The 27869-nt window shown below is 48.4% G+C and overlaps 1 protein-coding gene across 16 annotated transcripts in view; it reads right to left on the bottom strand.

Annotated features, from left to right (window-relative positions):
- NRXN3 (neurexin 3) overlaps window positions 1-27869 on the bottom strand; it is a 1334999-nt gene that overhangs the window by 481024 nt on the left and 826106 nt on the right. For 3 of the 16 annotated variants that reach the window (XM_077820381.1, XM_077820382.1, XM_077820380.1), the window contains exon 1: window positions 1744-1987. The exons of the other annotated variants lie outside the window; for them this stretch is intronic. In XM_077820381.1, the coding sequence (XP_077676507.1) occupies window positions 1744-1987 (244 nt within the window). Of the gene's footprint in view, window positions 1-1743; window positions 1988-27869 lie in introns of those variants that run through there. 16 annotated transcript variants of the gene reach the window in all.

Genomic DNA, 27869 nt, shown 5'->3' with positions numbered 1-27869 from the left:
CCAAAAGGCCAGGCACTCAGCTGCCTGGGCCTCCCTGAGCCCTGCCCAGATCCTCGCTGCAAACCGGCGGGCAGGTTTAGAGGGCGCTGAGCACTTGCCGCAGGGGAGGGAAAGGTGCGCCGGGGTGGGAGCGGGGAAGAAGCGGCTTGACTCGCCCGGGCCGGGCGAACGCCCCTCAGCAGGGCGAGGAGGAGCGGTGAGAGCAGCACAGGGCAGAGCGCGCGGCTGCCGAGGAATCCAGCTCTGCTCCCGCACTCCCGTTTATCCCTCCCCCGGCCGGGGAACGCGGGGAAACCGGGAGCAGCACAGGCCCCCCTGCCTGGCAGGTTTACACCGGCTCAGCTTTGCTCAGCACGCCAGGGAGCACAAGGACTGTCCAAGCAAGCCTGCCTCCCCGCCTTTCACCGCGCTGCTCTCCCTTCTTTCCGGCCTCAGTTCTCCCTCCTCCCCCGCTCGCTCTGCCGGGCTGCATTTACATGCAGTTCCTATTACTGCCTCTCCCCAGGTTTTCAGGGAGCCAATACCAGCCACAGCAGGGACCCAGCATCAAGAGCAACCGTTTCCCTTTACAGGCCCCCAGCTGCTTGACAACTTCATCAGATAACATTGAGAGACAGCGAGCGAGCGCCAGCCACAGCTGGCATCCTTCCCCCCCCCCCCCCCCCAACCCCTTGTAGCTTCTGACACCTCCCCAGCGCCCAGGGCTAGCGTGCAGCGGGGAAAGGGGGCATGCAGTAATCCGGGTCCTAAACACACCAGAGAGGGTTAGGGCAGGTCCCCGGAGAAGACCCTCTGCTATGGGGGCTACTGGGCATCACCCACGCTGCACCGCGCCGCCTTCTTAAAGAGGAGCCCGGGGCAAACTATCATCCCCTTCGAACTTGCTATACCAAGTCCAGCCCTCAGACCTTCACTATCTGCCGTTTTGTGGAGACGGTGCCCGATTACATAGCATATGGCCAGATAGGTACACGTAAATGGACTCTGCCCCCCTCCCGTCAGGATGTGTGACTATGTACACACCCAATACACACACACACACACACAGCTCCCCTCCAAACACACATGGATTCGAAATGTCAGTTTCCCTGCAGAGAGGGGGTGTGTGACACACACACACACTGATGCTATGGGACCAGCATGTCCTAACCTACAGCAGGGCAAATGGAATCTGCTAATGCAGACCCATGCAGAGTCATGATCCAAGCTTCCCACTTCAGCATCAACAGAGGCAGAGTCGCAGTACATGAACAGAGCGCTCTCGGATTTCAGGAAGATCTGCTGTCAAACATTAGGCTGCCCAAAGCAGCCTGATCACACCGCCGCCGGCTCCGGCCCCCCAGGACCCAGCCCCCTCCGCAAGAAGAGTGGCCGGGTCAATTGCACTCCCAGTCCTAATTGCCGGCTGGCAAGCTACGTGGGACTTTTCTCACAGCCCCGACGCCGCTAGCGGTAAGTCCCTCCGGCTTCCCAGCCTGGGAGTGGGGCTCACGGCTGGGCAGCCAAGGGTAAACCCCCCAAAACAGGGCAGCTCTGATCTGCCTGCAGAAGTTGGTTATTCATAAAAGCGGGGTTTTTGGGGGGAGGGGGGGTGATAGAGGTAAATAAAAGGGGATTGGGAGGACGGGAGAGAAAAAAACACGCCCGCAAGAGAAAGTCACAAATTCTATTCTCAAGCCCCCCCTCCCTCTACATACAGCTGTTCTCAAAAAAGGGTTAGAAGGAAACAGAGCGAGAACCCACCGTGTCCTCCTCGTAGGGAGACAGGCGAGCGGTAGATAGAAATAGGCACAGAGTGGTGCTTGCTGCCGTGGAAATGATGCTCATGCTGAGCCTGAGACACAGACGAGGAAGAGGAGGCAGAAGAAGCCACGTTAGAGGAACTCCAAACCGAGCTGACGATACATCCCCAAAAGAGGGAGCACATCCACAGGGTCCAGGCGGGGTGGCGTCCTGGGCAGATGCTGGGGTCTATTCTCAGGTGCATGGTCAATGCACTGGGCACCTACCGACGGGGAGTTTGAATTCCAGCCGGGAAGACAGAATACGGTTCATGATGTCAAGGGGCCCATCCTAGCAGAAGGGAGAGTCACTTCCAAGGTGGGAGGGTGTGTGTGGTGGGACGGGAGCAGAGGGGAATGCGGGGGGAAAGGTTAACAAACAACCACACTCAAAAATTAAAGGTCGATGTTTCCCAGGGCTGGCTCTACTGTGCCAGGAACCCTGCTGCAGCACCAAACCGCCAGGAGGGACCAGGAAAGGCACACATGTCAGGAAGAAGGATCCTGGATCTCTCGCTTGTCAGGTTCCTCCAGGATCATAGATGACTTTCCCTGTCTGTGATCCTTGCCTCTCACTTAACAGGAGAAGGGCAAAAGAAAAAATAGCTAGAGACCCCAGGAAGGTTTTTGATTTTTACCCCAATGAAAAGGGGGTTCTGTTGCTTCTCCACTAGCAAGTGTTGCAATGCAGAATTGCTAGGCGGACACACACAAATCTGGATGGTTATCCTCCTTCCTCTGGATCCAGGCGGCAGGGAACTCAGAGAGAGAGAGAGAGAGAGAGAGAGAGAGAGAGAGGAGGAAAAGAGCAGGGGAAGAGGAAAGAAGTCCAGAATCCACAGGAGAGGCACAGAGAGCCTTAGGTGGAGCAGGATGCTCAGGGGGCAGCTCACTAAGTGAAGGCGACCAGGAAGCCCAGGTGAAGTGAAGAGAGGACTTAGGGAGCCAAATTCACAAATGGGCGAGCCGCACGCAAATAGGCTCACTCAAGAGAGCGAATCAGTGAAGCCCAAACACTCTGCAGAGGCAATGGCTGGCTCCTGAGAAAGGAGGGGCTGGAATAGGGGGCTGGCGTCCCACCCCCTCCATTCACATACATCTTTCTCTCACTCACACACGTCCCCTCCCTCTCTCTCTCTCTCTTCCTGGAATCTACTCTGGCTAATGATGCTTCCTGAACGGCTATTTTCCTCATACTGAAATCATAATGTAAGTCACAATTAGCCTCACTAGGGCCAATGCAGGATTGTCCCCTGAAGTCCATTTATTATTGCAAACAAATACACAATAAAAATCAATCAAAAAGAGACAAAAGTCATGAAACCAAAGCCAAGAGCCAATCCCCATGCAGGCATAGGAAGAAAATCAATTGCTGATACTGACCCAGACTTTTCCGCCTCAGAACCTCCAAGTTTAAAGGGATGGTTCTTGAAAGGCGTATCCAAGCACATCCTCTCATCTGTCTGTCTAACTGAGAATGCACCTGTCCCCAGCCTCCAGCATTCGCGGCGCTTCAGTCTAAATGGTGGCAACGAAGAGTCGAACCACACAAACGGAGTTGGGAGCCTGATTTTCAGACATGCTGAGCACCTACAACTCCAACTGAAGCCAGTGGGAGAGTCAGGTACTTAGCAAACCTGAAAGAGTGTGTGTGTGTGTTTCCGTCCTCCTGAGGTGAAATCAGGGTGGACACTTCGCCTAGTCTATAGATACACAGGGGCGAGACGATGGGACATTCCCGAGCCCCCGCCGGGCAACTGGGCACATTCCAATCCCATCTCATCCCTTTGCGAATGACTCTGGAATAGAATTACAGGGTTTGTATCCCCAGTCACTGCGAGGAGGAAGGAAGAGACGAGGCATCTTCCTAACACAGGGGAAAGAGCTGAGAGCAAAGCAGGAGGACAGGAGGGGAAAAGCCTTTTCTCTGAAACTCCAATACGGAGAGTGGGAGCCGGCAAGATTCGTCAGCCTGGCCTGTGGTCTCGATACCCAGCCTTCCGATCAAAAGGAGAGAAACTGTCTCCCCTCTCTGCCCCCGTTTGTTTGACATCTACAATGTGCCAGCAGCGAAGGGGAGGGGGAAAGGGAGAGAAAAGAACAGGGGAGGGGAGAGACACTGCCAAATGCGGTGGCCATCTGTGACACAGGGAGGAGGTTTACATCGGCTCTTCCTCAATCGGATCCCACCGACGGTCTGCACAGCTCAGGAATGATGCACCAGTGACTGGGCAGAGAGGGACTCTTCGGCGTGCGGGCCATGCAATCTAACTTTGTAGGAACGCTATAGGAAGCAACAACGCGGCATAACACTGCTTTGAAGAGATCTAGAGAGTTCGCAACAGTAGCGGAGGGGGAAGAGTGAAATTGCCAGGGGCAGGCTGTGGTGTGGGGAAATAGGTTTTCTGCTATGATTTGAAATTAGTCGGAAGAATGGACGGGCTGTACAGATGCAATCTACTGCAGATGCAGAGCAGAAGGCTCTCCCCCCTAGCAGCTTTAAGCACAGTACATAAGCACACATAACAACGCCCTTTATTAACTGAAGTACCTTCCTAGCTTTTGGATATTCTTTGCTAGATAAAGGCGTATGTGCCTTCAACTACCTTCTTGCACCAGAGCCATGTCGCAACCCGGGATAACTGTGCTCATTAAACCTCTACATTGCTTTTATACAATGGTGTCTGTTATGTTTCTGCAACAGTGGGCTGCGTCCAAACCAGTGTGTTTGCACTGAACCCTCAGGGAACCAGAACCTTAGCCAAATGGTCAGATTCTGCCTTTCATAAATAAGAATTCTATTCAGTACTTACAGCACTCTTCACTCAGAGCTTAAACTGCATATCAATTTGCATTACAAATATCTCCATTTAACACGGAGAAGCGGAGACACAGACAGGTGAAGAGATTTGCACAAGGTTATTCAGTGCATCTGGGGCAGACCTAGACATAGAACCAAGGTCTCCAGACTCCCATTTGGGAGCCCTAACCACTAAACCACACTGCCTCCCAATATCATTATTAGTCACCACCCCGGCTTGTAAATAAAGGAACCTCTGCGTGTCTGAGAACTTGCATTCTGTTGTCAGGGGGGAGGGTGCACAAGCAAACCATAAACCTACTCAACTCTTATAATAACTCTTCTAATTTCACAGTTATTTATCACACAGTCAGTGTTTTTGGAAATCGATTTTGATTTGGTACAGTGCAGACATAAGGCATTTGTAGATGGAACTTAGAGCTACTTCACTGAGATACAGTTGAGAGGAATAACCATTCCTGATACATTATGATCATTTCAGAATGGGCAACTGGAACCTCACACCTGGAGTTTTTAGTTTAATATGGCATATTTGTAATTTATTTTCTCGTTTAAGCTATCTAAAGCAGTGGCTAGAGCAGTCAGAAACTCATCACTGAGGGTTGGAGGAAGTTTTCCAGAAAGCAGAACTATTCGCGTTTGCATTTATCTAGCAATCATGCAGGGAACTTGAAGAGCTTAACAAATTAATTAAGTTACAAATAAATTAATTTAGCCTTACATCCCCATGAGGTGGGTATTATCCCATTTCAAAGATATGCAGAGTGAGGCACATTGAATTTAAATGAGATAGTGGAATAACTGGGAATAAAGAAGCAAAGAGTCCTGAGGCTTAGCTCTGTTCTAATCATTAGACTACACTGTCTCCCAAAGGTTGTTACAGAGCCTATGAGCCCTGTCTCCTGTTCAAGGCACTAGCCCCCAGTCCTTTTCCCCAAAAGTTCTGACCCACTCAATTCTAAGGTATGATCGAGTACAAATTACAATATCTTGAAATGTTTGTCTCCTAGTCAGATTGTGGGGAATTTAGTCATTCTCTCAGAAAAGATTTTAAAAGGTAGCCCCATCACCAAACAGCTTATTTCTAAAATACAGACAATATATTTTAAAATAACTATCCCTGCCAATGATCAGGACAGTACAAATCAGCTGTTTCATGACCACACTTTCTCTCAGTGGCTAGTGTTCAGAAAGAGACAGAACGTCTTGCAAGCTTGGTCACTAGTTCCCTCAATGACAAGTGATGGCAGGTTTAGAAGATTTAAAAACTAAGGGCCTGATCCTGTTCCTGCAGAAGCCAATGGCAAAACTCTTTTTAACTTCCATGGGAGAAGAACAAGTTTGAAGAACTGTACTAACATTAGCGTCACGTACAGGCACAACCTCTGGGAAACAGCAGGGGAGTTTCTTCTCCCTCTCCTCCCCTCCAGCTATGCTTGCACTAAGGGGTAGAAAAATAGAAAGGCTTCCTTCCCTTTCTGTAAAACACGCACTCCTCCTGCTGCTAATCCCCATTTAATGCCCTCTTGGACCACCCTATTCTCTGTCTTCCCATGACCTTACTCCATTTGTGCCAGTTGACTCCCGGGCGGCTGCAGCTGGCACAGCCTGCAGGGGGAGGAGGGCAGGGCATAGACACTGTGGCGGTCTCGCATCCCACCCAAGCGCAGTCCCCCACACTTAGGTAGCAGTAGGCATACAGCATGGGCGGGGGGTGGGGGAGAAGACAGAAGACACACCAAAGAGTTTGGTCATCACTTAAAACTGCCCTACCCTGGGTCAGGGGCTGCACTGGGCCTGACAGCCCCCAAATAAGGGAGGTGCAAACCACCACCCCTTTGTCTCCATTTGGCTAGAAACTGGTGGATCAGTTGCCTTTGGGAAACAGGACAGGAGAAGAAACAACCTGCACATTTTATTTTAATTTAATTTTATTTTTAAAGGGCAAAACTGTGAAGGCGGCTATAAATACATCAGTGGGTTCTGGTGACACCATAAGTCACTCTGCCTTGCTTTATTAGGAGCCAATGGGTGTATTTACTGCCCTGTAATTCACAGTCCACCCATTTATTTAGCACCACCATTGCAGGAAGAGGGCAGATTTCAATTGCATTTTCCCCTCTCCGGTGATCAGACTAAGTTTATCGCCACAAGGGGAAGTTTTAACAGCAGTGTTCCCAAGGGATTTACTTGCAAAGGAGATTCGTAGTTTTCCCAGATGCATTGAGTTTGGTGCATGAGAGATGTGTTTTGTATAATGAGTTTATTCTTTAAATGGGGGTGATCGCTCTCTGTCACAATCCAATGAGGTTCATATGTCATTATAAGTTTAATTTGTGTCAGGTAAGAACACATCATTTCAGATGCTTGTGTGTCTGCAGAACTGGGATGGATGTATCAGGGAGACAGGCTCCCTATGGTTGGAACCACCATGGGGATAGTTTGCCTTCTGACAGTTTGCTGTGCTGACCAGATCCACAAAGAGCTGCAAAAATGAAAAATGATGAAAAAAAAAATTACATCTTTTCAAACCTCAGAAGGGATCTGATTTGTATCTAGTTCTGGAGAGGCTCTTACTTTAGCCTACTTGTATAGTTTCTAATATATCATGGCTGTCAATCACTTTGGTGCACATACGGGTCACTCAGAACCTCACAACCACAGAGAGCACCCAAAACACACGCTCCTAGCGCACAAGTCAAAGCTAATGGGGTTTCTCCTTTAGCAGTACTGGGCCTCTGACACATGGTTGAGCAGTTCTGATACCATCCAGCAGAGGCCAATGGTGAAACATGTACATTAGCCAGATCATTACTCTATCACTGGGATAAGAGAATCAGATAAAATAGACATGGACTCAAAACCTCTCTCCAGACACAAAATAAGTCTCTCAGGGTTCAAAATAATCCACTTCATTTTGTAAAAATGAAGGGGGGGGGGGAAGAGAATAATTTCTAGTTGTGATCTTTATAGAAAGGATTGAACAAAGCAAGGTAGGGATGGGGCTGCATGCTTTAGAGAGCTTAGCACTGGATAGAGACTCCTTCACCTCTTGGTGCCTGAATCAAATGCAGCTGAGGATGGTTGTGACCAAGGGTTCTCATCAAATGGTGGTTCTTCAGCACCCCATGGGGAATGAGCTGTTCCCAGGGTATCCTAGTGCCCAGGTGTCCACATTAAAATTGTCCCTCTTGCCAGAGTCATAGAAGGCCAAGGAGCTGTAGTGTTCTGTCATCCCTAGAGGAGTGTCCCTCCAGCTCAGGACTGAGGCACATTGACAGCCTTGGAAACAGAAGTTCTTGAGTAAAGTACAGAACAGGTACAGCAAGACAACAGCTGTGTCAATCTCCACTGACTTAAAAAAATAGAAAAGGAAAAACCCAACACCAGAGCTCCTCTCCTCCCCATCAGCCTGCCAGAAGCAGAGCAGTACCATACCCCTTTACAGCAGGGTTTCTCAACCTGTGGGTCGGGACTCAAAATTGGGTCACCAGAATGTTTCAAAGAGTGGCGTGGTCCACTCAGGAGGACAGTGCCAGACCTGAGCAGGGCTGCAACCTTAGAGGTTGCAACACCCAGAGCCAAGAGCCACACCCGCCAGCCCCACAGCACAGGAGCTGCAGGAGCTGCCATTGTGGGGTGACTGGCCTGGCCTGCAAGGAAAGCGGAGCCACCAAGCACCTCAGCCAGGCTGCCTGCTCCACCATGGAACCTCAGAGCGCTGCCTGGAAGAGTGACAGGACTAGGCCGCAGCTCCCTGCCCTGGAAAGGGGGAAGAGGCCTGCAGGGAGGCACTGATTGATGGGCTGGTGCTGCATCCTGGGCCTGCTCCAGCTCCCCTGCAACTATGACAGGGAGAGTGACACTGCCCCCACCCCCCCGCCCCAACTTCGCGAGTGATGCTGCAGGTACCCCTTAAGCACCCCCTCCCACTTTATTTGAAACTATTTCAATAAATTATAGCTTTGTTTCAATAAACAGATTGGGCTAAATTTAAGTGACTGTGGCTATTAATGCAGTCAAAATCTGGCAACCTGCCTGGGGACCTGAGTGAAACCACCCCATGGCCTCCACCCCCAGACTATTTACTGGGTTATGACAGGCCATAAACATTGATAAATGGGTCCTGAGCCCAAAAAGGTTTTAGAAACACTGCTTTGCAGGACAGCGTATCATCATTCTATAAAGATCATTGGTGGAACAGGGTAACTGCACATCTGTCTCCCTCTCTGACGCCAAGAACACATGCTACACTGAAGAACACTACTGGGCCAAATTCTACATATTCTCACACAAATGCAACTCTCATGCGGTCAGTGGGGTGGGTAAGGTTTAACTCATGGCCCATTATTTTCAGGACAAACAAGCAACTTCCCCCCTCCCCCCCAAAAGGGGGACAGATCATTAAAATGTTAATTTAGCATCAGTGAGACATTAAGACTGAGTTACAGATATGCTTAGGATTGTCCTCTGTCTCCCCACATCTCAGGGGAAAGAAACACACCCAGGCCCAGAAATGGGATAAGCAGCCAATTCCATCTTTGAATGCCAGCTACATTCATACCTGCTAAAAATCTCCCATCAGCATAACATTATCTTACCATCATTGCCTGGGTGCACAGACTGCCACAAGCAATGAGTATGGAGACTTGGGGCATGATTCCACTCTCACACCAAGGTAACTATTGAGCAATTCAGGGAAGCCAGTGGAGTTATGTTTTTGTAAGTGAAAGGGGAAGCAGGCCTGAGGAGGGAAACAGCAGCTGATCACAGCTCTGGGGGTTGGTTACCCCTGAGTTGAAGCCATGCTGCTGGCCCATGGTAAATGGAAAACTGTGTGATAGGCGGTGCAAAGGTAACTGTTAGAATCAGAGGGAGGTTCAATTCTTTAAGTATCTAACCTTCTCATGACTGGAATTTTTTTCTGAGATTTCTTTACTTCCACTTCCTGTCCTGGTGGAAACAAGGTAGTGCAGAGGTGGGAAGAAATTAATCCAATTTTTATGAACCTGAGATATGGATTCTGAGTTTGACAATTGGTCTGATCTGTCATTAAAGTTCAAGTTGGTTGTTTCTTGGTCTGAATCAGCCCTATTCAGGGCACCATTTGGGAAGGCATGTTTGTGCTGGGCCAGTCTGAGGAGCAGAGCCCAGACTTTTTGGCCAAGTCTTACTGGCCATCAGGGCCGGATTTCCATTAGACACGTGCCTAGGGGCACCGGCATTCTAGGGGCGCCTAAAAATTCAAATTCTGCTGCTCCTGATCCCAGCAGGGGGTGGGGCCAGGGCCAGCTGAGTGGGAAACAGCCCTACATAGCACTGCTGGACCACTCCTCGCTTAGCCCGGCAGACAGAGTCGCATTCCAGTGGGGCTGGTGAGTACAACCTGGGGGCAGCACTTGAGAGAGTGGGTCTCTGGGTAGTTTTGGGGGGGGAGGGGCTCTGGGCAGTGGGGCAGTTGTGGGGTGCAGTCTGTATGTATTGGGGCACTGGGCAGTCTGTTTGGGACTGGAAAGCTGTGGTGGAGCTGTGAGGGGGGGTCCTGGGCAGTGGGACGGTGGGGGCATCTGTGGGCAGAGAGGTGCTGGGCAGTGGGACGCCTAAAAGTCAAGTGGCAGGGTGCCTGTGGTGGTTATGAGCTCCGAGCTGCTGCGGGTGGCAGGGGCACCCTGCAGCTCCTGGCTTCTGTGGGCAGGGGGCTCCAAGCCCCTACGCCTAGAATGTAAATCCGGCCCTGCTGGCCATATGATTTGTGAGATCTCAAGGTGATGGAAAAGGTAAGAAATCAGGCCATGAGTTTCCTCTCCATCTAGTCCCTCTGTCAGATATAATCAAACTGTATGTCACTGATCCATTTCCTGAAAGAATGGGGTATCAAGTGCCTTGCTTAGGTTCAGCCCTGGGTGGGGTTAACATTTACAACCCCCCCCCCCCCGGCAACACACACAGGCAACATGGTAGAATAAGCAAGGGAGTGTGAATATGGTTTGTCTGCATTCTGTCCCCTTCTCTACATCGGATTGTGGTGGGGTAGATTCAGCTAGGAGATTGAACAATTATTGCCCTTGCCTTCAGCACAGAAGCCAAGGTTTGAATGGAGCACGAGGAAAGAACTGTGGTCTGTACTTAGGACTTAGCTAAAACTGTCAAGAATAAAGAAAACTACAGAGCAGCAGGCTTCCTGACAACCTCTGCAATTTGCATGATCTATATGGTGACTAGGGCAAATTCATCCCCAGTGTAACTTCCACAGCTCAGACTGTATCTCTTTTGTGGATCAATAGAGGACTTCAGTCTCCAAAGTCCATCATTCTGGCCCCTTTTGCACAGGTGCTAAACATTAATTCTGATATATTAAAATTAATGTCATGACTTTTTAGCCTGGGAGGAAAACGCTAGGAAATTATTTCTGATGAGCTTTAACTCGGAAACTTAAACAGTGCCTGAAAGCCTGGATTAGCAAGTGGTGGGAATAAAGATGGTTAAAACGTCAATTGCAATAAACAGGGAATTATTTTAATTTTTATCCACTAGAGTGGAGAGGAGATTTTTTATTTTCCTTTGGAGCTCAAAGAAACCTTGTCTGATGCAAAAAATGAAATGCTGGAAAAGCTGTTGCTTTTGCTCCTTTAAATTGGCTTCTGTGCTAATGAAAAGTGAACTCCCTAATGGACACACTGCAAAGGCTCCCCTCTGCTTTTCCTCTTTCTTCCCACCTATCATCTTGCCTGGCTTTTGCCTGTAATCACCTGCTCATCTCACAGCAATAACTGCCAGGTGATGTGTGTTTGCTGTGGCCTCCCCAGACACTAAGAAAAGAAAAGAAAAGAAAAGAAAAGAAAAGGAGAGGGGGAGAAAAATCCTTCAATGACACAAGTGTCTCACCGCCAGCCAGACAAAGAGTGAAGCATTTCCTGTGGCCCAGGCTGTTCATGTGGGAGCTGCTGATAGGTGTAATTTCCTAAGATGTATACCTTGTCAGTGTGCACAAGATGAACAGAAAAGAAGGTCAGAGCAGCCAAAACTGAAAGATTGGAAGGACAAAAGGAGAAAGCAGGGAGCACCGTTGGGCTGCTTTTAACTCTCACAGGACAGATGCTGCATTGTCTGTGGCAAACCTACACATAGGCACAGCTGATAATGCCTATGTAAAGAACCCCTCTTCCCCTCACTCAACACTCACTCCCCCTTGACATTCAACAGATGAAACCACCATTGTGCAACGTGGTCCTTGCGGCTCTATCAGCCTCTCCCTGGGTGTGGCTGACAGTGACTCCCCTCCTCCCCAACCATGTTATTGACTATGCAGGGGAGTCTATAGCATAATTTAGCTAGCAGAGCTCTCAAACAAAATAAATAACCTGCCCCCCCCCCACCTACAGAGAATCCATATTATCACCCTGCTAACAATCTCCAGCTATCATCTGTAACATGGAAGGTATCATGCAATGTCGTCACTGGAGCTGCAGGTGCATCTCTCAGGAGAAGATGCAGAGTGTAGAGCTTGGTCCCTCTAGGGTTAAGATAGGACTAGAGAGAAGACAGGATAAAACTAACTGCTCCCTGCTGGTACCCCTAGAATATGTAGAGCCTGAGCCTGCAGCTTCCAGTGATTTCAAATGGGCACGCAACACACCTATGCAAAAACACCAAATAGACCTGAACACACCGGAGGCTCATTCACAGCAAACCAGGGGATTCCCTAAGACACTGAGTCTCCTGCAGGGAAGCTGACTGAACACACAGAAGGGAGAAACATGAACCACTTTAAAAAACAAACAAGAACACTCCTTTTCCTCCAGAACAGCTGCACACCCTCCTAACTCAGGCTCCAGTCCACATAAGCTTTTTTAATGCTTCAGATCCCAAGAGACTCCAGCAGTTTTCCTATCCCATCAAATCCTCCATCCCTCAAAGGGTGTGTGCACGTGCAAGTCACATGGAGGCAAACAAAGTGTCTGCTTTCTCATCCTAGATGCTCCCTTTACCCACCACCCCTGTATCTGAGCATAACAAAATCTGCACAAAGGAGTGTGTGTGTGTGTGTGTAGGGGAAAAAAACCCTGCAGCAAAACCCCACTGGAGCTGCAAATGCTTACCCCAGAGTTTGCGTGAGCGTCCAGCAGGCAATACCTTTAAGCTCTAGGCACCTGTTAAAAGTGGGAAGAGGAAACAAAGAAGGGGAGCGAGCAACACCTCCCTCATTGATACGCTGTTAACAACTGATAAGGCATAAACTGTTCCCACCATAATTGTGCTACTTATTGAACAGCAAGGACAAAAAGCCCTGGCTACTTGCTGCAGAGCCAATGGAAAAGCTAGTGCTAGGGATGCAACAGATGCTGTTTGAAGTAGCCAAGAACACACGCAAACAGGCTTCTCCTTCTCTTGCCTCTTATCTGGTCCTCCAGCTCTGTCAACCAGAGACTGCCACAGAAGAAGGGGGAGTGGGGAACCACCCAAGTAAATGCCTGTGTAACACTCAGAGGCAGCTCACTTGAAAAATATCAACTGTCATTCCATTGCTTTTGAACTTTGATCAGTCACACAAAAGCCCTGTGCACCTGGGGTCATCCCCTTTCCTCTTCAATTTGTTATAAGAAGGCCTGTGCATATTTTTAATTGGATGTCACCCTCCCCCCTTGTCTCTTTTTCACACTCTCACCAGCCCCTAAAGGTGAGCACTCAGGAAGACCAGGCCCAATCCATCAGTGTCTCCTGCTGGATGGGGGCAGAAATGCAGTTAGTACTATGAGGCAGGAGTGAGAGGGGAGCAGCCTTCACAATGACCCACTGTTCTCCACTTATTTGCCCTCTCCACCTCCACATTCTGCTCTCCTCCTGCACAGACAGAGCTTATGGCAACGCTAGCTACAGAAAACCCTAAAATAGGTTAAACAGACAGACACGTGGGCTGTATAACAATTTTCCTCAGTGCAGAGATGCTCCTTACCAGCTACCAGCCCCCACATTGAAGTATCAGGGGCTTATTGATAAAGAGGACTCCATCTGATACTCCTGGCTGTACTAAAAAAATGCTCCCACGTTCTACAGTAACACCCAACTGCAGAATAGTGTTTTGACCAGACACTGTAGAATACTGTAGTACATAAGGAAACCTTTAGAAAAAAAGTTTGTAGTTTTCTGCAGTAACAGACCAAATCACTATAACTTGAAAAACAAACACCCCACTGCCTTAGATCTGTCCTTCAGAGGAGAGGTGCCCAGTGCCGCTATGGTTGATCAGGCATCATTGTCCATTGCAAAAAGGAATTCTTCTAGTTCTGGCAACAAAAGCTAAATGGGCTGAAATACAAACAGAGAAAGGTTTCAGAGTAACAGCTGTGTTAGTCTGTATTCGCAAAAAGAAAAGGAGTACTTGTGGCACCTTAGAGACTAACCAATTTATTTGAGCATAAATAAAATTTATTTGAGCATCCGAAGTGAGCTGTAGCTCACGAAAGCTTATGCTCAAACAAACAGAGAAAGATCACTTCCCCCTCCAATATCTCCATAAAAATTGCTTTGGTAGTACAATCAAGCAATTGATTAATTATTGGAATGGCACAAACAAGAAGGAGAAAATGGTTTAGGTTGGGTCAAATTAGCATGACGAAATTAAGCAAAAGGACAATTCAGAAGGAGTGTGAGGAAATATTTCTTAATTATATAGGGAACAAGTGTAAGTCCTGGAAGTCCCATTGCTTGGATGATTTAAAACTGGACAGGACAAAGCACAAGAGAATAGACTGTATGAAACAATCTTGCACTAGATGAGATCCAGTAGGTCATTTTCATTTGGAACTTGGAGGATTCTGTGGCCACTATCAGTAATTGCATTTATACAGTACTAATCACCATCACTATTGATTTAGCTATTATTAACTAGCTGTAACAAATTGAAACTGAGCAAAAGGAAAATTTAACCTATCAGGACAGATTTCCCAATGCTGTTGGTGGAAAAGTTTCTCATGGGAAAGAGATGGGAGCGCCATCATTTAGGAAATAAGAGGTCAGATCTTCAAGAGCCCAGTGCCAGATTTTCAAGTGTTCAACACCCACAACTGGGGAAAGATTTTCAAAATGGGAGTAGAATTACTTTGAAAATCTGGCCCTGCCTTTGGGTGTCGAGCCCTTGTGAAAAATCCAGCCCTTTTCCTCCTTACTTCTGAATCAAAGCACCATGATTACAATGCTGCTCCACAGTTGGAAGATTTGCTTAAGAACGTTACTTATAGGAATGTACCATTCTCATCCTATGGGTTTGTAACTCACCTAGCACATTTTAGGCATCACTACTGCAATGTAAGTCATAGTAACAGAAATGGTGATTGAGTTTAAACTAGACTCTCAGCTAGACAAAGTGCTGGAGACTCTCCTGTAGGGAACAATCCTGTACTGGTCATATGGGCTAGGACGGCATTTAACAGGTATTTTTACCTCCATCCATTTTTCTCCTTTCCTATCTTCCATTTTTATAATTGCCCTTCTCATCCTACTCCCACACACACATATAGGCTCACCCACCCACTCACTCTGCTTTCTTTCCTTGCCAAGTAGGAGCACCCTGCCTATGAGTCAGTCATTTGCTGTCCACAGACCTGCTGGTATGTTTTCCTAAATAGCAGACATCTGGAGGAACTATCTGCTTCTTACACATTTCTCAGCATGAATGAAGGCCAGGAGGGAATTTAGCACCAATTCTTTTCAAAATATCTTCGGTCTCCCCTTCTTTCCCCTCCCAGCAGAGTTTCAGGAGTCCATCCTCAGCTACATAAGTGGATTGGCTTCCAAAACCATCCTTCTTAAGAGAATACACGCACACAAGGGGGAGTGTACCACCTCTTACATCTCTATTGTCTAACAGCATTATAATTTTGACTGGTTTTTGGAAGAAACAAGTAGAGCTAAGGATAGAATCCAGTTATCTTGCATGGCATTCAGCCTCCTTAACACAAGACCATATTTTCTCAGTCCCCTGCCTCATTCACTACACACCTATCTTCTATAGCAAATAAGACAGGAGTCCTACAGACAACAGTGTCATTCGTTACACAGCCCTGAGCACTATCCATGCTGTACAGTGAATGAGGCAGGATCCAAAATAGCATGTGATTAACGACTGTCTCACAACGCATACACACAAGAGGCCAGAATTAAGTTTGCACTGACAGCTTAATTCTGTCATTTCTTATCTTTTGTGTACTTGACTTGGCAACTTAATGATCTTTGAATGCAGGATTTTTGTTTGTGTTTTGTACAGATCACATAACAATTTAAAGGGGTATACAGATACTTTATTTAATGCACAATTTATGCAGTGAGGAAATGCAGCTAGTATGTCTGTGTCTCAAATGGCCCATATAACTGAAACTAACTCCTAGCACAGTGATGGGCACCATAGTAGAGCCTGAATAGATTAGATTAAACTACCGGTGCTAGAAACACATGGACTGAACTATTTTTCACTTTCAGTTGATGCCAGGCACCCTGTCATTCTCCTCCTATCCCTTCCAAAGGGTTCCCGTTAGCAGGTTGAGAGAATTAAGTTAAGTTGACTCACCATTATTAATGAGTCTCTCTAATTCAATTGTGGCATGTTCAGAGAAAGCCACCTGCCTTCCCTTCCAGCAGAAGAGGATGCTGAAACACTGCTGACCTTTTGCCCAGCTAATTAAAAGTAAAAATTAGATGCACCTGGCCTAGCAGTTGTTTCTGCAGCCACTCCCTGGGATGTGGAGTAACAAGTTTCTGTAGGGAGCACGCTCTTTTCGGAGTCAGTGCTAACCTTATTGTCCTAGCATAGTGCTAGGGCAGGGGTGGGCAAACTTTTTGGGCCGAGGGCCACATCTGGGTGGAGAAATTGTTTGCAGGTCCAGGGCAGGGGGTTGGGGTGCGGGAGGGAGTGTGGGGTGTGGGAGGGGGTGCGGTGTGCAGGAACAGGCTCAGGGCAAGGGATTGGGGCAGACGAGGGGTGCAGGGTGTATGAGGGGGCTCAGGGCAGGGGTGCAGGAAGGGTGCGGACTGCGAGAGGGAGCTCAGGATAGGGGGATGGGGTGCAGCACGGGACTCAGGGCAGGGATTGGGGGGCAGGAGGGGTGCAAGGTACAGGCAGAGAGTTGGGGGGCAGGGTGCAGGAGGAGTTCAGGCTCTGGGGTGGCAGCGGTGCACACCGGGGCCAGGGCAGGCTCCGTGCATGCCTGCCCTGGCCGCACGGCACGCTGTGCCACTCCAGGAAGGGGCTGGAACCAAGTCCCTGCATGGCCCCTGGGGGAGGGGGCAGCACAGGGCTCCACACACTGCCCTTGCCACGCCTCCAGATACCTCCCCCGAAGCTCCCATTGGCCTCGGTTCCCCATTCCCGGCCAATGGGAGCTGCGGGGGGTGGTGTCTGGAGGCAAGGGCCATGCACGGAGCCCTCTGCTCCATCCGCCCCGGCCCCAGGGACATGGTGCCGGCCGCTTCTGAGAGCGGTGCGGGGCCTGCAGCACCAAGGGGGCAATCCCACGGGCCAGATCCAAAGCCCTGATGGGCCAGATCCAGCCCATGGCCCACCCCTGTGCTAGGGGATGTTGTGATGCTGGCAGTGGGTGCTCATGACTCAGAAGGGGACACTAGTCATTACTGACCCCAGAGTGAAGCTGTAGGAGGTACTGGGTACTCAGTAAGTGGGGCTAGTGGCAAGGAGGGAATTCAAAGTACGTATCCCATTTAATTTTAGGTAGTCTCAAAAAAGAGAGTTTAGGACTAAATGGGCACAAACCCCGAGCCAAGTATAAACCAATGTAGTGATGTCTTGGGTCTGCAGGAATTCTGAAACCATAGGTCTGAGAGGGATGAACTTCCATATTGGTTCTTCTGTGTTTGTACAGTCCCTAGCACACTGTGGTCCTGGTCTCTGCCTGGGGCTCCTAGGCACTGTGGCAATACAAATAATGAATTGGTGAGTGAAGCTTAAAGATGGCAATTTCAACACCAGCTTGGTTAACTATTTCCCTGATGATCATTTTAGTAGAATAATCCAGCTCAACTGCTTCATCTGCAATGCCGAACTATCTCTCCCCATTCCCCAGGTGCCAACTGGCCCCTCCAGTTTCCCCCACTGACCACTCCTAGGGTGTCGTTACTCGCTGCCTGTGCAGAATCTCTGGCATGCTAAAAACTGAAAATGTGGGGACAATGTAAAACTGAGGTAAATATATTCAATTTACCATCACCACAAACGCAAGGAAGGCTGTGCTCATTATAATATTCATATTGGTCTTTGATCGCATAGACACCTCCACTTTTTAACACTATCTGAAGCTGCCCCAGAATTTCCAGAATGTCACCAGAATACCTCAGATCTTGGGGCCTTCCACAGAATGTAGGTCCAGTTTGCCATAGAGTACACAAGGCATTTATTATATCTAAGTTGCAGTGCTTTTGCAGTCTCAATGGGCCTCTATAAACATGAACACACCATCATGCACACCCAGTTTGCACTCATATATATTCAGGTGAGGCACATAGATAAGATGTGTACACACTCAGCCACCCACCCACAGTAGTTCACAGTTTATACACAGGAGTTCAAATACACCTGCAGGCACACACATATACATGGACACAAAGTTGTAAACATGCACAGACCCACATACATCCCCATGAGCATGTACATAAATGCATCCACACCCAGAGTGTGGACAAGTACATGCATCCACACACACATTTAACCACATAATTACAGGCATACTCACAGATGCCTAGACATCTACAAAGGTGCTCATGTGTGCCAAGGAGAACATATATGCATCATGCATACAAGTGCACAGTCACTCCCACATCTCTACAGCCAGGGGAACAAGATGCTTCAGAGCAAAGTGAACATCACCAGCTTCCCACCAAGCACACCTCAGATTTTCCCTTGCAAAGGGAGAAAGCTTAGTTGTCAAACCCAGTAATAAATGCTTGTCAAGGCTGTTTCTGATGGGATATAAAGGTGGTGGCAGGAGTGGGGGCCACCACAGTCAAACTGCACAAGCTGAACTCAGAGCAGGGACGAGTCAGTGACACAAAGATTCTTCTCCTCTCTGTGTCTCTGGGAAATGATCAACAAATCTTTCAGCGTAATTACTCTCTTAGGTCTGCTGGCCATGCTCTCAGGCCTGTAGTAGACAGAAGATGCTCCTATCTTATCTCAGATTAAATGTGCCTAGTGAAAGTGATCAGAGGCTGGGGCAACCATTATCTTTCCTCCTTAGAAATGAGGACGATGACTCCTGTCAAGGCCCTTTACTGGCTGTGATAGTGCTCAGCCAATATCAGTGGGCAAAACATTTGGTGTGAACAAAACAAAGCTCCGTATCGAGCAATCCTCTTTTATTTTTGTTTGCTCTTCTACGCCTGCTTAGTGAAGTGGCAAGGTGCCAGATCCTTTTTTAACTTGCACAAATGTGTCTAAATGTCACCCAAGAGCCTTGTTAGGTGAATATCTTGCCAAATGTATTTTCCCCTTTTTAAAAAGCATTTAAAAAAAAATTAAAGACTCACACTCTTGCCACCTCCCCACCTCCCATTCCCAAAGCCAGATCACATGCCCAGCCCCCAGCATTCCCAAGATCTGCCCTCTGTGACAATCCAGAGTTGCACTCCCTATAGTCTGCTGCAGCAGCTTTCACCTCTTGGTGCAGAACATGCCTTTGCCCTGGGGTGCTGGGAGGAGAGGCCCCTATGCAGATAGAGTGAGCAAGCCTGAAGGGCGTTCCAGTCACTGTACAGCAAGGCTCCCTCCATTTAAAAAAAATATTTGGAAGCACATTCATTTTATTTTATTACCATGAGTTTGGAGGTAGAGAACGGTGCCCAGCTGACAATCCAAAGAGTAGGCAGCACTGAGGGTACTGCAATATGCTCCTTTTGCGCGTTTGCTACTACCAAACAGACTGAAATCTCCCCTGTAATGTCCTGGCCCTGCCACAGACACTGCAGTACAGGAAACTTCAGTTAAAGCATCTGGAGGTGGACAGTGGGAGTGGAGAATTCCTTGTCGTCAAAGGAAACCTGCTCAACTCCTTCAAAAGAGAGGTCTAGGAACTTACATTCCTAACTCAGCTGGACTCTAAAAACCATGCACTTAACAGAGACACTGGTTTTATGACCCATTACAACAACTTGTAACACACCCTGCTGTCTAGTAACCCTCCATTGTCTTAGACTGCAGAGGTGTTCATTGTCCATTTCATTTTAAGTCCTCTCCTACAACATGTGTGAGCCCCTTACACTAAGCAATCTGACCCACCTTGTATATAGCTTGGACATTCTGGTTACCTTCCCCAGACCTGAAGAAGAGCTCTGTGAAGCTGAAAAGTGTGTCATTCCCACCAACAGAAGTTGGTCCAATAAAAGGTATTACCTCACCCGCCTTGTCTCTCTCAGTGTGAGTGGAGGCAGTACAAGCTTCCCTCTCCATCCTGGCCCCTGCTGCCAGGGTGACTTTTTCAGTCAGCTGTTCCGCAGTCCAAGCCAGGACAATGATGATGGTTGCTATAGAAAATTGTGAGGAAGACAGCTAAGGGTATTCTATGTGGTAGTGTAGTAAGTCTGGGAGCTAGAGAGCCAGGGAGAATTAGAGTCTGTGTCTAGCAGCCTCTTTGAACAATCTCCTTTCCACTTAATACAGTGGTCACCAACTGGTAGATCGCGATTGTCTGGTTGATCCTGGAGCCTCTGACAGTCGATCGTGCTCTCCGGCTGCTAGAAATCTGGCGGCGCAGTGGGGCTAAGGCAGGCTCCCTGCCTGCCCTGGCCCTGCGCCGACGTTCCTGCGGCCCCTGGGAGGTGGGCAGAGGTCTCCGTACACTGCTCCTGCCTGCAAGCACCGCTCCCACCACTCCCATTGGCCAGGAATGGGGAAGTGCGGCCAATCAGAGCTGCGAGGGTGGTGCCTGCAGGGAAGGGCAGCGCACAGAGCCACACCCCGGCCCCCCCTAGGGGCCGCAGGGGCATGCTGGCTGCTTCTGAGAGCGGGGTGGAGCCGGGGCAGGCAGGGAGCCTGCCTTAGCCTTGCTGTGCCGTTGACCGGGAGCCACCCAAGGTAAGTGGCGCTCGGTGGGAGCCCGTACCCCAATCCCTAGCCCCCTCCCAGAGCCAGCACCCCATACCCCCTCCTGCACCTGAACCTGCTCCCAGAGCTTGCACCCCTCACCCTCTCTTGCACCTCAACCCCCTGCCCCAGGCTCAGCCCAGAACCCCCCCCCACACACACACACACTCCAAACCCCTAGACCCCAGCCCAGAGCCTGCATCCCCTCCCGCAGCACGGTGAAAGTGAGTGAGGCTGGTGAAGAGCAAGCGACGGAGGGAGGGGAGATAGCGTGTGCAGGGCGGGGCCCCAGGGAAGGGGCGGGACAGATCATGGATTGCACTTAAATTCAAAAAGTGATCTTATGCATAAAATGGCTGAAGACCACTGACTTAATACAACTAAGTCATTCCTCTTCTCCCCCATGGGGGGTGCTACACTCCCTCAGCCTTGGTCTGTAAAGAACCATCTCTAGGCATGAATTCCACATTCTTATTATACATCTGGATTGGCATTTACAAAGATCATTTTATTTGAGCATGAGCTTTCGTGAGCTACAGCTCACTTCATACACTTCATACATCAGATGTATCTGATGAAGTGAGCTGTAGCTCACGAAAGCTCATGCTCAAATAAATTGGTTAGTCTCTAAGGTGCCACAAGTACTCCTTTTCTTTTTGCGAATACAGACTAACACGGCTGTTACTCTGAAAGATCATTTTGTGCTTAGCTCACATTATTTCCCTCTCAGGCACATTCCTAAACGCCGGAGACTGAATTATTGACCTTCTCCTGGATGGGAGAAAAGCACTCAGGGAGGGTCACCCCAGTCTGACCCTCCCTGGGGGGCTGAAGGTAGGACTCACAGCAAGTAGTGTGTATCCCATGGGACGTTCTAGAGTCATGTAGAAAAACTGTGACATTGCATTACAACATGGGCAACCCCATATTAATGAGTACCAATGTTGTATCATCATGTGATGCAACTGAACCAAACAACGCAACATCCTCCTGTCATGATGCTGCCTAAAGTGAACACAGGCTCCTAACTGTTCTGCATGCAGGCCATTAGAATTAGTCCCAGCCCCTCAATTTAGGGACAGCTGGCAACTCCTAAGATGAACCCAGGTCTATTGGAAAGTGACTGACCCCAGGCAATCAGAAGCACAGGCCACTCCACTTAGATCTGCTTTGTTCTGGACCATTTCTGGATTTGTGATACCTCACTGAAGAGGGACTTTCCACACTGGAAGAAAGGGGCATCATAAATGCCAATTTCCGTATTGCCAAGCCTGCCTCTCCCAGCTGCTTGCCCACTCCCAGCTGGCAATGATAGAGTACTCCATTGCAGGTCACACTGCAGAAACTCAATATTGCCAACCCCAACAGTTCAAAAATCATGAGTCAGACTGGAATGGAGTGCACTCACCTCCCAGGAGCATCCCCTGAGTGTGTGCTCCTGCACTCTCTCTCTCAGTTTGTGATGGGTTTTTGGTGACTCAGCCCTCCGGCCGAGTCTCAGATAGTTATGTGATATAAAAACAAAGTAAACCCCCTCTGGGTACAAGTCCAACAGGGGCCTCTCTCGGTGCCCTCTGTAAAATCTCTCTCAGTTTTTCCTTGCTCCCTTATAGAGCGGTGCCTCAGGGCTCCCTCCCTGGAGGCAATGTCTTCATCCTCTCAGCTCCTTTCTGGCTGCAGCTCTCCAGCTGCACCACTATGGTTCAGTTCCCCTTCTGGGGTTCACCAATGTCCAGGCCACTTTCCCAGTGGGGGTGGGGGGAACCTGTAGAAAGTAGCCATCTGCCATGTCCCTTTAAATAAACTACATCACTGCTACAATTCCTGGGGCCATTTCCCCACAGTTCCAGTTCATTCTTCGCCTTTACTTCAGGACCTTGTCCTGATGGCATCACAGCCCAGAGCACCATCCACACTCCTCCAGCTCTAGCAAGGTACAGATCTTACACTGACCCCGCAGCTCTTCTTATACTAGCTTTCTGAACCCTGATTGGCTGCTTCCTCCACAGCTGCTCTAGGCAGCTTGGAGGACTTCTCCATTCCCCTTTTCTGTGGCAGGGTGTGGCAGGACTGCCAGGCCTTAAGCAGGGGACCTCCGATTTAGTCCACCTGTCACACAGACCCCCCAAATTCATGAGATTGGTTAAAAAGTAACATTTGAGGGGGTTTTGCTTTGCCTTCTGGTTTTTGAGCTTTTGACCGGAGACAAGCTTTTGACAAGCTTTTCTCCGCAACCAGAAGGACTAGAAAACTTTCATTAAAAAAAAAAAAGTAACCGGAGATCATCACATAAGCACGTGCGTCCAGGAGCTGGAGATGTCACGTAAGAAAAATGTGAGCTGGCATGAGACTCAATCGAATTGTGAGCTGGCGATGCTGAGACATCTCATATTTAAAACCCAATCAAGTTTCTCAGTCAGTGGAGCATTTCAATGCCTCTCTTCTGCAAAGGCATATATGTGCAGAGGGAGGTTAGCATGATACGCCAGTGGATCAGTATTTACTTGGTATGATCTCGGTTATCATTAGACAGACTTGTCCTTACACTCAGAAAAGGAGACGACAAATCAAGGTCATTGCTTTGGCGCGGCAGTGCTAATCAATAGTCTTCCCATTTAGCTGAACCTTAACTATGCAACAATGTTCTCTCTCTCTCCCCTTCCCACCAATCCTTCCACCACCACTCTGTATCTCTTTCTTTCCCCCCTCATCTGACCATCCACCTGCCTCTTTTCTCCTCCTCCTCCTCCTCTTTCTTGCGATGGGTCTATCCCTGTTTCATTTATAGAATGGAGGAGCCACTATGATAGACATGTACCTTTAGCTCTTTATCCAGCAGTACACAGTACCTCCCACTATCTGTATATATTTCCTGTCCGTTGTTGCCTGTTATCCCCTTGTGTCCCCTTTCCCCTCATTAACTCTCTTGCCGTAGTGTGCTTTGGGATGCACTAAGCAGCCCTGCTCCCCCCAATCCATCTTTTGCAATGCCACGGTCTTCCTACGAGCCCAGGGAATTTTTAAACAGGGATTTTTATTCATGTACTTCTTGAATTTTGGCCCTCTTGCAAGGTTGTAGCTCTGCCAGGTGACTGCGGAGGCAGCGTATGTAACCCTGAATGCTCCCAGAGTGGCAGCCCTACAGTAACTCGGCAGTGGAGGGGAAAGAAACATCCAAGCTCCGGAGGCTAACATTTGGCAAAGAAGATCATTTTTTCTGCTGCCTTGGAAATGATGGATGGATAAAAAGGCTTTTCACAACCTGTAGCCATTCTGCCCTCCACTGCCTGGAAACATGCATGGGATATAAATTGCCTCATAAGGAGACAAGCTAAACTCCACTGGCCTAAACTGCACCTGCAAAAAGGGTGCACACAACCCCACTATACTGCACCAACCTTTGCACGTGTAATCGGGTAATTGTGCACGTTAGGCCTCATTTGCAAGGGCAGTCTCTGTGTATACATGTGACAGTGTCAGAGTGGACAGATTCAAGGTGAGAGAAGGGCTCCACCTAATTTGGTTTATTCCTTTGGGGAAAGATTAAAAGTTTAGACACTTACCCAGTGCTCTTTGGTAGAAAAATGTAGCTAGATATCTCCTGAGAACTTATTCTCTCATAAGGTTTCTTATAAGCTCTTGTTCCAGCTTGGCTGGAAATAATGCAAAAATAGCCCTTTTCATGGTGTTTTGGTGCTTTGGGGCTCAGCTGAAATCTGGCAGCAATGGAGAAATGTATGAAATATCTTAAAATGAGGTTCTACTCCGAAAGGGCCTCCATCAAATGGCACTGTGGGGCCCACATCTTATTGCCTCTCAGTAACTTTCAGTTCACATGCACTCAATTTACAAGTAAAAGGATGTTTTCCCCTGTCAGCTCTGTGATTTGAAACAGAAGCTGGGGTTTGTATGACCATGTGCACTGTCATCAGTAAGAACAACTCTGCAGGACAATTGCTATCTGAAGTGACACCTGTGCAATCTCATTGCTTTTAAATCCTACTTTGTGACACCTACACTATCCCGCTCTCTTCAGATTATGCTCTCTGCAGTCCCACTAACGGGGTTGTGCAGGTATCAGTGAGGTCATAATGTGTCTGTATTACTGGTGATGATGCATCTGAGAGAAAGAAAGATCCCAGCTTGATTCTCAGATCCCCCAGAGGAGGGTTGGGGGCACCAGGGGTTAACAGACTGGCATTTAGAAAATTCATCTTTTTATTCGCCAGGTGAGAGAATCTGAGCTGGAAATCAGTGGGAGACAATGAATATAGAATCCCGCAATGCCATTATTTTCAGGGTAGAATTGCACTTTCAGCCTCACAGCACCCCTGGGAAACAGGTAAGTATTATTAGCAACATTTTACAGATGGAAAAACTCAGTCAGAGTAGTCGAGTGATTTTTCCAGAGGGTTGTAATGCAAGTCAGTGGCAGAGCCATGAACAGGATCCAGGAGTTCTGACTCCCAGTTCCCGATGCTATTCCTTATACTACACTAGAAGGAACACAGTTCGCACCATCCCTAATGAAAAGCAGATCAAGAGTATGGGAGATAAAGTATTTTGTTGATCCCCATAAATCTGCATTCAGACCACATAAGTATCTGTAGAGGGAATGTGTCAATGTCTATGAATTAATACTATGCATTTCACACTGATGTGAATGTGCAACATTACTTGGCCTCAAACTAGATTAAATAATTGTGAAGAAAATTAAAGCAAGGAGTTTATCTCCATAATAAGCTACGTGCTAAGTACATTTTGTGGCCTGTTAGGAAAGACCTGAAGGGAGGCAGTCAGGAACTGTTAAGAATTAGCACCACTTTCTCTTGTCACGCCAGGTATTCTGGCAAACTTCAGATTTTCATGGGGAAACTCCCTGACAGAATGCTAATATACCTACATACCACCACCAATACCCCCTCCCCCACACACTAATATGCCTACTTGGCAGATTTAATTATAACCACTGTTCATACTTGGTACATTTGAGCATGATTTTTCAAACTTTTGTAAAGCCTAAGCTGGTTAGAAAAGAGAAAAGTTCTGCTGATCATTACATAGTAACACATTCACAGTTGCTAGACACAAAGCCTATCTGGAACTTCTAGCTGGTAGCTAGGATAGAACATAGAACCTTTTGCTCTAGGAGCAAAGGGCCTTGCTATCTGACCTAAGGGACTTATACAGCACATTTCATCCGAATATATCAAAGCACTTTGCAAATATTAGATTCACAACATGCCTGGAAGTTTAGGTATTATTATCTCCTACTTACAGAGAAACTGAGACACAGAGACTTACCCAAGGTCACAAAGTGAGGCAGTGATAGCTAGAAATAGAACCCAGGAGTCCAGTCTGTCAGCCCTGGTGTCTAGCCACTAGACAATGATGCCTCCCTTACAGTCCATGCCTCGAGTAATGGCAATTATAATGGTTATTATTACAGTAACACCTAGAGCTAAGCTCTGTACTAGCACACAGTAAGAGAGAGTTTCTGCCTTTGCCATTTTAATTCTGCCCCCGGTGTGAGTGCATTATGATACAGTCTTTAATTACATGATCACATGCTATTTTTCCCCACAGGGTCCCTACCTCATTCAGTGCACAGGATAGATGGTGCTCACTGAATGAGCAGCTATTTAATATTCTGTTTTATTCTCATTGTTCAACATGTGGCCCCAGATCTTATTTACTGCACTATACAAACCCTGCTCTAAATACAGAATTTAGAATTTCCTCAAAGGCTTTTCCGCAGTGCTTATCACTACAGTGTCTGAGTGATTCACAAATCATTAATTATTTTCATAACACTCTTGTGGGGTGAGGGTATTTATCTCTATTTTACAGATGGTCAAAAGATTAAGATTAAGGTCAAAAGAGTCCACTAGTTTAGGTGCCCAATTCGAAATACTAGGGCCTTATGTTTTTTCAGAGAACTTAGCACTATATAGCACTTTATATGCTCAAAGCACAGCTCCAATTGCTTTCCATTGCAGCTGTGAGGTTCAGCACTTCTACAAATCAGACCCCAGGAAAATGAGGAACACACAATTAGTTACCACCTATGAAAAGTCTGGTTATCCTGCATCACACAGGAACAGAATCCAATTCCCCAGGGCAGCATTCAATGGCCTTACCTATAAGGCCATCTTCTCTCTTCGTGTAATTCCGTGCCTCATTCACTACACGCTTTCCAACACCAGGTCTCTGAGACCTCCTGCACTACAATTAGAAGGACTGGGTGGACCACGTGGCGCTTGGCCAGAGCTTGGCGCTTCTCAATTCACACGTCCACCATCTTGTGCTCGAGAAAATGAGGGCAGCCTTGCCTCCTGTTTTTCTCGCTTTCCTTAAGTGGGTCTTGCAGGAGGATGCTCCCCTCCCTTACCCCTGCCCCTCCGGAACTCATCATCGGGCCCCTGCCCTGCAAGCCTCCCCGACCGCCCCGACACACAGCCGAAACACTAGTTAGCTGGTCTGCCTCCAAACTCCTGCCTCTGGCGTGAGCACCCACAGGAAAAAAATAGCAGTTCCTCCCCCTCCCTGCAGAGCCTCCCACTTGCTGCAATCAGCTGTTCAGTAGCACGCAGGAGATGCTGGGGGGGGAGAGGACACAGTAAGGGCGGGGCACGCTATTGGGAGGGGGTGGAACGGGGGGAAGAGGCAGGGAAGGGGCAGGAAGAGGTGGGGTGGGAGTGGGGAGGGAGGCAGGGCAGAGGTCAAGGACCCCCAGGAAATGACAAGGTCGGTGCCTGTGTCTATACATACTTGTGCTTCACACCATCCACTTCCTCGTGCTTGTGTCTCTCCCTAACACCAAGTGGCGGGACCTGCTGCCACCTGAAGAGGGCAAGGAACTTTGGTGGGCCAGTCTGTACTCCACTCTGGTCCCATGGTCCATTGGGGATATTAGTTGGTGGCTCCTTCACAGAGCTGTGAGCATTGTCGTGTACCTGCTGCAGTTCACAAACTTCCCTGACACCTGTCCTTTATGCAGCGAGAGGGAGATGCTGGCACACAACTACATAGGGTGCACCAGGTTGCAGCCCCTCTTCCAGCTCCTCCAGAACCTCCTACTGAGGTTTTGGTTGCATTTTTCCCCACACCTCCTGATTCGTGCACACCCCAGCAATGGCCCCACAAAGTTGCGAGACCTTCTCGTCAACCTGCTGCTGACCCC

The sequence above is a fragment of the Eretmochelys imbricata genome, chromosome 6 (assembly GCF_965152235.1).
Source record: "Eretmochelys imbricata isolate rEreImb1 chromosome 6, rEreImb1.hap1, whole genome shotgun sequence".
NCBI lineage: Eukaryota > Metazoa > Chordata > Testudines > Cheloniidae > Eretmochelys > Eretmochelys imbricata.
Note: the sequence above shows the minus strand (reverse complement) of the source record. Positions and strands in the feature narration are given on the sequence as shown.